At 42.5% G+C, this 10,864-nt stretch overlaps 1 protein-coding gene across 1 annotated transcript; it reads right to left on the bottom strand.

Moving 5' to 3' along the window:
- Positions 1–1,900: 1,900 nt before the first annotated feature.
- On the bottom strand, positions 1,901–10,170 carry LOC138215497 (phospholipase A2 inhibitor beta). Its single transcript, XM_069177692.1, has 6 exons — positions 9,963–10,170; positions 7,225–7,662; positions 5,249–5,394; positions 4,752–4,920; positions 4,230–4,392; positions 1,901–2,687 (listed from the first exon to the last, which is right to left on the bottom strand). The coding sequence occupies exons 2-6, from the start codon at positions 7,534–7,536 to the stop codon at positions 2,380–2,382; spliced, it is 1,098 nt and encodes a 365-aa protein (XP_069033793.1). The 5' UTR covers positions 7,537–7,662; positions 9,963–10,170; the 3' UTR covers positions 1,901–2,379.
- Between the last annotated feature and the right edge of the window lie 694 nt (positions 10,171–10,864).

Below are 10,864 nucleotides of genomic sequence, written 5' to 3'. Positions count from 1 at the left end.
TGGCCTCATGAAAACAAAACAGTCTGAAATAGAGCTGTGACCCGCTGAGATAAAAGCTCTCACTGGTGCAGCTGGTGGTTTGTGTTGGTCACAGAAGACAGCAGATAACTTCAGTTCATAACATTTTCAGTACTCGTTAATCAAACTGTCCGTCTTGATATTCTGTTCTGCAATCCCCCTCGATCCCTGCTGGGAAATCAGGAAGTGAAGGTGCAACTAAATTGGGACTATAAACTGAAGTGGAATAAGGAATGCTTTCCATTTAGCTCATATGCATCATTGCTCACTTCTTTTTCTCATATTTAGAATCAGAATGTCTTTATTTTGTCGTCTAATGTTCACCGGAGTTAGATTTGGTGATCGAGTGCAGTGAGACAGGAATAATGGCGGAATAATACATAGAGCCCACTAGATTAAGAAGAAGAGGAAGTAAAATAAGAAGCCTGATTTAATAATATAATGATTAATAAGAATATTTACATGGTTTGGAGGTTACAGACAAGAAGACTGAATAAATTTAACAAAGTTTAGCTGCTCCCATCGAAGGTACAAGAGAAGGATGCGAAGTTGGAGACGTCCTTTTCACCATACCAGACATCCACCAGGAAATATATATGTACACCCCCCCCCCCCCCCCCCCCATTCAAATGGTGTCATTCAGTCCCAGTAAAGTAAATCTGCCTCTAATCCCTGTTGTTCCCGTCTGTTCTGTTCCGATTTTAAACCCGTTATCTAAAAGAGGCACAGCGGTCAAATTTTTCTCCATTAATAATGTCATCACTTCTTCCCTTCAGCTTTCACAGTAACTGGCTGAAAGACTTGAAGGAAGCCTACTTTAAACTTTTATTTGCAGTTTATTTTGGGGGTAATCCAGCTGGCTTGGTTTTAATACATTACTTAGTCAAGAGTTTCACGGGTACAGTCGGTGTAATAAAGTCCAACACTGCAAGTTATGAACCCTGTAAAGCTGCGTTACTTTGATATTTGGCTCTTTTCGCTGTTGAGTTGAATGTTGCATTAATATTAATATTGGTTAATATTGGTTTGATGGACCAAGAACATGGAGGTATTTAAGAAACTTCCACATGCTTTATCAAAAACACCAGATGCCAACACATCCCACAGAACATCTGGATTTTCCATGTTATGCAACCAAAATGATTTGTATTTTTGTGCACGAGCCATGATGTCCTCACATCGTGACAAACGTGTCCATTAACAAGCCAAAGTGAAAAGAAAAGAAAACTTTCCTTAGTTTAAAAAAAACCCCATCAAACCCATAAACAAAGTAAAAAGCAGGTCAAACATGATGAATGGACACTTCTACAGAGCTCCATTCATGTAATGAGTAATTCATTCTATTTCGCAAGTCGTTTTTTTTTTTTATCACTGATCTCAATAGTTCTTTGAAGAGTTTCTGTGAATTTAAAAATGAATCTAAAAAAATGCATGACGACAAAGACAGACATCCACAACAGGAGAACATAATTCTGTTAATAGAGACCTGGCAGATCTCTTCCTCTGCCTCTTTAAGACCCCAAACACACACAGACTTAATAGCTGTATAGCCCGACAGTCCGGCAGTAATCATCTGGACATCTGGTCTGCTCTCTGACCTCAATAGAACGGTGTCTCCGTTCTCTGTCCCTCCATCAGTCCTGCAGTAATCCTCCACAAACATGTGGTCCTGATGATAAACTCTCTCCGACTGGGAGGACGGTTTAAACGTGTGCAGGAGTAGAAACGACCCAGGGCCACGTTAATATGTTCATATATGTTTCTATTTCACATTAAAACATGTGATGATGTAGTTTTGCGTGAATAATGTACAAGGACACAAAGAAAAAAAGAAAAAACGAGAGTGAGAAAGGAAGCAGAATGGAAATCAGAGTGAGTCAATACGTAACTTTGGAACAGTTATATTCCTCTAAAGGGATGTGATTATTCATCAAAATGACAATAAAGCATGTTGTGAAACAAGGGACGGATTTTATTGTGAAAAAAATCGGGCAGTTTGAGTGTGTTTGTCAGCGATGGGGATCGTCCATTATACGAAAAACTCCTTTTTCACAGCAGACGAGTTTTAGCAGCATGATATCAGATCACAGTGACTTTATTAAAGGACGAGTTCCGACAGACATGGCAGCTGCTCCTCTGAGCGGTCACTGAATCAGGAAATCAGAGCAACAGGAAATGTACTGAAAATTTAAAGATGAGCAATTTGTCGATTCAGGTATTCATTCATTTGTTGCAGCCGTCTTGAACTGTGAGCTGTCTGCATGTTGTCTTGTCTCTACTGGAGTCCATCTTCAGCCTCCAACTGTCAGCTCTTCTCCTCCTCCTCCTCCTCATCCTCTTCTCCCTTACTGTACCAGCCTGTCAGGATGGAGGACTCTGGGCTTGCATCTGCGACTCTCTGTCCCAGTTCTTCCCGCTGTTCCTCTTCCTGGTCCTCTCCGCCATCACCAGCGCCGCCACCACGGTGACCAGCACGGTGATGGTGATGACGAGGATGGTGGCCGTCTCGGCGATGCAGAGCTGGCTGTCCACCGAGGCCAGCGAGGCGCCGCTGAGCTGCGGTGGGTCCCCGCATGTCAACTTGCTGTAGTCGTCGATGTGGAGGTGGCGAACGTGCAGGATCTTACTGACGACACGATGCAGCTCGCAGTCGCAGCTCCATGGGTTACCTGCAGGGGGCGAGAGCGCAGGGAATCAGTGAGCAGAGCGAGCAGTGGATTAAACCACATTTACAGTGCATCCGGAAAGTATTCACAGCGCTTCACTTTTTCCACATTTTGTTATGTTACAGCCTTATTCCAAAATGGATTAAATTAATTTTTTCCCTCTAAACTCTACACACAATATCCCATAATGACAGGGAAAAACGTTTGTTTAAAATTTTGGCAAATATTTTAAAAATAAAGAACGAAAATATAACATGTACATAAGTATTCAGAGCCTTTGCTCAATACTTTGTTGAAGCACCTTTGGCAGAAATTACAGCCTCAAAGTCTTTTTGAGTATGATGCTATAAGCTTGGCACACCTATTCTTGGGCAGTTTCTCCCATTCTTCTTTGCAGGACCTCTCAAGCTCCATCAGGTTGGATGGGGAGCGTCGGTGCACAGCCATTTTCAGATCTCTCCAGAGATGTTCAATCGGGTTCAAGTCTGGCCTCTGGCTGGGACACTCAAGGACATTCACAGAGTTGTCCTGAAGCCATTCCTTTGTTATCTTGGCTGTGTGCTTCGGGTCGTTGTCCTTTTGGAAGATGAACCTTCGCCCCAGTCTGAGGTCCAGGGCGCTCTGACTAGTCTCCCAGTTCCTGCCACTGAAAAACATCCCCACAGCATGATGCTGCCACCACCATGCTTCACTGTAGGGATGGTATTGGCCGGGTGATGAGCGCTGCCTGGTTTCCTCCAGACATGACGCTTGGCATTCAGGCCAAAGAGTTCAATCTTTGTTTCATCAGACCAGAGAATTTAGTTTCTCATGGTCTGACAGTCCTTCAGGTGCCTTTTGGTAAACTCCAGGTGGGCTGTCATGTGCCTTTTACTGAGGAGTGGCTTCCGTCTGGTCACTCTACCATACAGGCCTGCTTGGTGGAGTGCTGCAGAGATGGTTGTCCTTCTGGAAGGTTCTCCTCTCTTCACAGAGCAACGCTGGAGCTCTGTCAGAGTGACCATCGGGTTCTTGGTCACCTCCCTGACTAAGGCCCTTCTCCCCCGATCGCTCAGTTTGGCTGGGCGGACAACTCTAGGAAGAGTCCTGGTGGTTCCAAACTTCTTCCATTTACGGATGATGGAGGCCACTGTGCTCATTGGGACCTTCAATGCTGCAGACATTTTTCTGTACCCTTCCCCAGATCTGTGCATCGATACAATCCTGTCTCGGAGGTCTACAGACAATTCTTTGGACTTCATGGCTCGGGTTGTGCTCTGACATGCACTGTCAACTGTGGGACCTTATATAGACGGTGTGTGTCTTTCCAAATCACGTCCAATCAACTGAATTTATGAATTCAATGAAGTTGTAGAAACATCTCAAGGATGATCAGTGGAAACAGGATGCACCTGAGCTAAATTTTGAGTGTCATTGCAAAGGCTGTGAATACTTATGTACATGTGATTTTTTTCATTTTAAACACATGAGCGCGTTAACGAACGCGATAAAAACACGTGAGTGCGTTAACGAACACGAAAGAAGCACGTGAGCGCGTTAACAAACCTGCCAGCTGGATGTGTGTCGCTGTCGTATGAAGGCTGATCAAGGTCTTGAACTTGAGGTGATGAAGTTTGTTTCCCTCCAGAGACAGAAGGGCCAGACTGCAGAGAGGAGCCAGAGCATCAGGTTCGATCCCAGAGATGTTGTTGTTATTCAGCTGGAGCACCTGGACACACAGACAGGGAGAGAGACAGGGAGACAGGTAATCAGATAGACAAGTATAATATAGACAACTTGATATGCACACAGAGACGTTTCCAAATTCTTGGAAATGAAAAATTTGAAAAAAAAAAAAAGGAAAATTCATGCATCAGAACGTCCATTTTTATTGTAATTCACCAACTTTTATCTGTCCAGTCTTCCCTCTGGTCCACATTTCAATTAGAATAATTATGTACCAACAAACCTTGAAATAACCCACGAACCAGAATCCTTTATGCACCTCTGTGTTTTTAAAACTTTAGCGTTTGATGGTTTTTGTGATCTCAATCTCAGTAAAACGAAATAAAGATTGAATGGAAGCACCTCCAGTCCCGGCAGCATGTCCAGACTCCCCTGCTGCACCACAGTCAGCTGGTTGTTGTTCAGGTAGAGCTGTCGGAGCCGGGAGAGGCCCCTGAACACACCGGGGCCCAGAGACCCCAGCTGGTTGGAACTCAGGTCCAGCTTCTCCATGTTGTCCAGGTACTCCAAGCTGAGAGGACAGACAGACAGATCCAGGATGAGACACAGAGACAGACAGGTGGAGACACCAGGACAGACAGGGGGTGACACTGAGACAGACTGGAGGAGACACCGGGACATACAGGAGGAGACACCGAGACAGACTGAAGGAGACACCGGGACAGACAGGAAGATACACCAGGACAAACAGGAGGAGACACCGAGAGAGACAGGAGGAGACACCGGAACAGTCAGGAGGAGACACCGAGACAGACAGGAGGAGACACTGAAAGACACTGAAGGAAGATGTTGACAGGAATATGGAGTATATTAATGGTAGCCAGCAGACAGACGGGTACCTGTATCCAGATATATAACGGAGGTTGTTGTGCTCCAGCCTCAGCTCTCTGAGAGCAGACAGACTGGTGGAAAAGTCCGCAGGGAGAGTTGTTAACTGGTTCCAGCTGAGATCCAACTTCTCCAGGAAGGACAGGGAGAAAAACGCCTGCAGAGACACAGAGACTCGTTTTAACTAAACATTACAGAAACTGATATTTCCCTCTGTTAAACCTAGATATCAGCAGCTGTCAGTGCCTGCAGCTGCAAACTCAGCATTTCCACTATAACTTCCTCCTTCCACTGTTTTCATCTGAAAAATTACACTTCAACTACTTTCAGAGCTTCAACTTGAACTAAATGTTTTCAATGATCACACATCAACTGACAGTTCATTACTTTCAGAGCTCACGTATTAACTATCGGCAGGTAACTCTTTCATCTGCTCTCAGTGGTCACACTTCAACAACTTTAATAATTTAACACACCGTACTTTCATCTCACCTGATTTAAATGACATTTCAGCTGCTTTCATAACTTGATTTGACAGTTCAGCGGCGTTTATTCTGTTCTTTAAATGAGGGTAAACTGCATTCACTCATTACACTTCCACTTCCCGCTGCTTTCATAGTTTTTTCTTAAACACTTTAACTACTTTTCACTCGCTTACATTATGTTTTAGTTTTCACAAAGTGGATCAGCTGCATTTCATTTTGTACTTTAAGTCATATTTCAACCGCTTTCAGCAATTATACACAAATGCTTTACTGATGCCACTGCCCACTTCAACACTTCCACTGCTTCCATCTCATCTGATGAAAAATTCAGTAACGATTCAACTGTTTTCATCTCTCATTCTTCAGATGACAGTTTAACTGTCTTTGTATTTCAAATGAGTCCTTTTTTTTCATTTTCCAACATTTTCATGTGTTTTTCCTCAAAGTCACACTTTGCTTTAATAATTTACACTGAAAGTTATAATTTAACTCTTTTCATTGTTTCCATGTTGAGTGAAATTTCAGTTGCTTTCAGTGATTACACTGCAACATCTTCACTAATGTCAGCGTCCAGTGCTTCCGCTTCATCTGCTTTGATCTCAGATGACTTGAACACAATCCAGCAGCTTGCAGAGCCTTCACTTGAACAGACATTTCAGCTGCAGATATCATTTGAACTGTTTTCATCTGCTTTCTCTTGGGGTGACAGTTCAGTTGCTTTTAAATATGTCATTTATGTGAAGGGGTAGATATGAAGAGATTCTAGCACTAGGACCCAGGCAGGAGGGGAAGGCAGCATAAAGCAGGAAGCTCACCTGGGCCTCTTTCCTGCACACCTGGAGGACACCAGCTATGTTCTTTTTCCACAGCTGGTTAAGTATCTTAACAGTGAACTGTTTGGTCCCTTTCTCTGTTTTATTTCCCTCTCGTGTGGTTGTAGTCGGGCTGACAGGGAGATCAAATGATTGCAGTCTTTATGCATGTTTGGTTTGAGTTTGTTTAGCTGCAGCGTATCGTAGTGCTGTAAAATAGTTTGGTTTAGTTGCAGTTAGTTTGTTCGCAGTGGTGTTTCATTTTTACTTGCCTACTTTGCAGTTTTTCCTTTTTTTGTTGTACACATTAGCCTCCAGCAGCCTCCCTGACAGACAGTTTGGCTCCACATTCTTCATTTTCTATGGTTGTTAATTAATAGTTGATTTGATTATTTGTATTAAAAATAGAGATTATTTCAGCCCTTCATTATCTCCTGTGTTTAGGCCTCTTTTGTTACTTAGTTGTATTATCCAGTCAAGTGGAAAAATTTTTTTCTATTGGAATAAAACCTTTGTAAACCTGCCACTGTAAAGCCTTTCAGTGTTTCACCTGAAACTTTCAACTTCAATTCTAATAAAACATCTCACAAACAAAAAAAAAAATTCAACTATCACCTATTTACATTCCTACAATAGTTCCAGTTGATCTCAGATGATTTAGTCTTATATATTTCCTGTATTCCTTCCTACCTTCGGTTGAATCTCTTTGATCTGGCTGCTGGTGAGCAGCAGCACCCGCAGCGACCACAGTCCGCTGAAGGCCTGGGTCCCGATCACGCTCAGATTGTTTCCTCCCAGCTCCAGCAGCCACATGCCGTGTGGGAGGCCGCGAGGAACGCGCTCAAACCCGCGGTTCCTGCAGTCCACCAGGTCGGCGTGCTCGTAACAGACGCACTGGTGCGGACACACCCGCGAGCACTCAGCAGGTGGGAAAAGAGACGGGGGGGAATAAAAGGCTAGAAGGAGGAGGAAGAGGAGGCGGGTCGGAGGAAGGAGACTCATGTTTCCTGGGCAGCCGGGGAGAGGGGAGGCTTGTTTGGAGGAGCAGTGACAGAGTGGACAGCTCCGTCAAGCTTGGTTTAATCCTGCTGCTCTCTTCTCGAAGCCTTACAGTCCACGTCCTCATAACTGCGAATAAAAAGCAAGCACAGCACATTTAAAGTCGACATTCATAGCGGTGAAGTCACTCTTATAACGGTACGGAGCCCCTGAGGGACCACCAAGAAGGTTTTTGAGTGGCGTTCCCTTGTGTTACCTCAATACTTTTCTTCTTCCATTCTTTCTGAGCTGAATGTCCCACGGCAAAGTGTGAAATAGACACGCCCATCCACTACAGCAAAACGTGGGATAACCACGCTTGGTAACGTCTAGGCGGGACAGTTACACGTTTGCCACGGTGGACACGCCTGTCTATTACATGCTAGGAAAATGAAACCTACTGAATGGTATCAACCATGTGACTTACAGGAAAACAAAACACGTGGTTGGGGCATGTACTTGGTCTCAACACCTCTGTTACGGAACCACGTGATCCTTTGTCACATGACATTTGCATGCGTGTAAGTTTTATGTATAATAGACAAGCTGGTCGACTCCAGCAAAACGTGCAACTGTCACACCTAGACATCTCCAAGCGTAGATATTTCACGATTTGGATGGGTGTGTCTATTTCATGCTTTGCCATGATACCGGGCTGATATGTGGGCGGAGGTGGTTTTTGTTTGGACTCCAGCTGTGGCTCAGTGTTATGGATATGTTTCGCTGCTAACTATTAAAAACTGCCGTGCTTCTGTGTTACAACCATCCATGTCCAAGCCGTAACCATAGTAACCGGAGAGCAGCCATGGCTCCAGCCTCAGTGACTGCTGTGACATCCCCCGACCATGATCAGAGCACCAGACGGGATCCAGCAGGTCACCGTGGTGCTTTCTTCAGCGGAGACCTTTCAGTAATTAACGAACTTTCCTACTGAGCAATGGTGCAATATCAGCACACTTAACGCCCCGTTCAAAGTTAAATTCAATGAGAATGGAAACAGACAGAGAGCTCTAATAGAAGAGGAAAAGTATTGAGAGGAAACACAAAACATTTTGTGAAGGGATGGAAAATAATGTAAGGAAATGAAGAAAGTGTCGTTGTGAGTCCCTGAGCGCTCTGTGCAAAAGGTTTGGTCTTTATGAAATGTTTAAAGGAGGGCATTCTTTTTTCTTTCTTTTTTTTTTCCTTTTAGTCCTCTTTGACAGCAGAACAAACTGCATTCAGTTCATCACTGCAGTTTAACTCAAGCAGCTTCCTGCTTGATGAAAGCGAAGTTTGAAGGTTTCAAAACCAAAACAATGAGTTACAAGGGGCTGAAAAAGTTCTGCATAGCTCGGAGGTGTACGCAGGGTTGGGTGACGATGAGCTGTTTAGTTCATCAGTCCCACAGTTGTATTAAAAACTGGATTTATGTGAGTGACACTGAATCTGTCAGTTTAAGAATCCAAAGAGCGGCTTCAAGTAAAGAAAAATATCTCACAGGTTGTATGTTTCTCGGTTATCATGGGATACCATATATGCATATGTAACAAACCTGAAAATATCAGTCATTAATTTACACATGCAGTGAAAGTAACTTTAATATTTCCTGTTGTAAACATCTCTGAGGGTCAAATGTTATTTTGTCTCAATCCTCGTTTAAGTCTTTTATTTTTTTTGTCTATTCAGCCTTTCTGACCAATCAGCAGAGTTTTCAGAGACCATGTATGACGTAAAAGTGTCTGATCTCTCTCCTAACCTTCGGAGGGACTTGATTTGTAAGTTTACTTTTATTTTATGATATTTCTTAGACATTATTTTATAAATATATTATACATATTTCCTTTCTCTCTCACTTCAACCAAACTTCATGATTTTTTGTAAATGTCAGCATTAAAACAATAGTCGCCACATTCCTGCCCATACTTATTTTTAATCTTTCTCATACTTGTTTTTAACACAGATTTTTTTTTCATCTGATGTAGCCTCAGTCTCCCATCCAAACATAATTACATCATCACAGTCATTAGGAGCAGAGCAGCAGAGAGGATTAAACTCAGAGAGGCTCTCTGAGGACACAGCTGTTTCCCAGAATGACATAACAGTAGTGATGATTTTCTGCATGTTTGTCTAATTTACAGGCTCAGATGCTAGTTTTTATATATATATAAAGATACTTTTCTATAATGTGTTATCAGAAAAAAAAAACCTGCACAAAACTCCTAAACTGTAAAATTATATATTTGACACAGTCATAAAATAAAAGGAAAACAAAGAATGTGAACATTATTATTACTTTTACTTAATAAATAACAAAGCTATTTAAACAGCAGTTTATCTGATGAAACAAAAGTTTCCATTTCAAACTTAAATGAATTGTTTTCATTTCTCTTTCTGAAAGCCCGACTCACCCGTTCTGCTGATGAAAGAGCCAGATGTCTCCACGCTGCGTCCTGAACGTGTGCATGTCCTCCGACTGCTGGATGACGGCGAGACAAAGACATGAAGGCGGAGGATGGACAGAGAGAGAACCAGAGACAGAGATGATGCCGAAAGACTCTCAGTGCAGTCAGCTGTGTTATTAATCCTTTAATCCTCTCCAATCACCAAATGCTTCCTCTCATCCATTAAAGTCTGCAGCGCGTCTCATGTTTTTTATCGTGTATGCCCCTCCCCGCCCCCTCATTTCCTGCTGATACCGTCCCTCCATTCATCCCTTTCGCAGACTTTCATATTATATAAGGACTTAACATTTTTGTGCGTATTTTTTCAGAGACAGACAGAAGTAAGCATGAAACTGCAACTGATTTGCAACTGAAATATATTGATTGATGTCAGCTGTTGTTCTGGATTTACACCTGAGTGAAGCCGACACATGACCATGGAGTCCAGCAGGGTCCAAACCACTCTACAGCGGAGCCCCAGTATTTTATATTAAACAATTGAATACATTTACGTCAATAAATTACATAAAATATATTAAAAAAAGAAGTGATTAGCAAAATATTTTTTTTACTACCTGAAAATATCACACATCTTTGAAATTAAAACTAAAAAAAGGTTTGATTTAAAATCTAAGCATTTCCAAGAAGATCACTTGAGGGGGACCACTCGTCTGAGGAGGATCAGCACATCGGGGCCGTTATTGGTTGGACAGTTTGTATTCAAAATGTAAATTTTTGCAGTATATTACAGACGAAATGTTAAACTAAAGACATAAAAAAAAAAAAAAAGATCTCTTCACTGGTTTGATTTTTTTTTTTAAATTTTTTATCATTTATCTACAGATGAGAGGGAAACACCCTCTGAGGCA

The sequence above is a fragment of the Embiotoca jacksoni genome, unplaced genomic scaffold (assembly GCF_022577435.1).
Source record: "Embiotoca jacksoni isolate LCO1_2020_lvr unplaced genomic scaffold, fEmbJac1.0.p SCAF_76, whole genome shotgun sequence".
NCBI classification, from domain to species: Eukaryota; Metazoa; Chordata; class Actinopteri; family Embiotocidae; genus Embiotoca; species Embiotoca jacksoni.
Note: the sequence above shows the minus strand (reverse complement) of the source record. Positions and strands in the feature narration are given on the sequence as shown.

Excerpts from the sequence above, each read along its gene's own strand:
- LOC138215497 (XM_069177692.1), bottom strand. The coding sequence starts at position 7,536 with ATGAGTCTCCTTCCTCCGACCCGCCTCCTCTTCCTCCTCCTTCTAGCC. Across the intron at positions 5,395-7,224 it reads TCAAAGAGATTCAACCGAAG|GCGTTTTTCTCCCTGTCCTT; the intron begins GTAGGAAGGAAT and ends GTGTCTCTGCAG. Across the intron at positions 2,688-4,229 it reads GACACACATCCAGCTGGCAG|GTAACCCATGGAGCTGCGAC; the intron begins GTTTGTTAACGC and ends CGCCCCCTGCAG.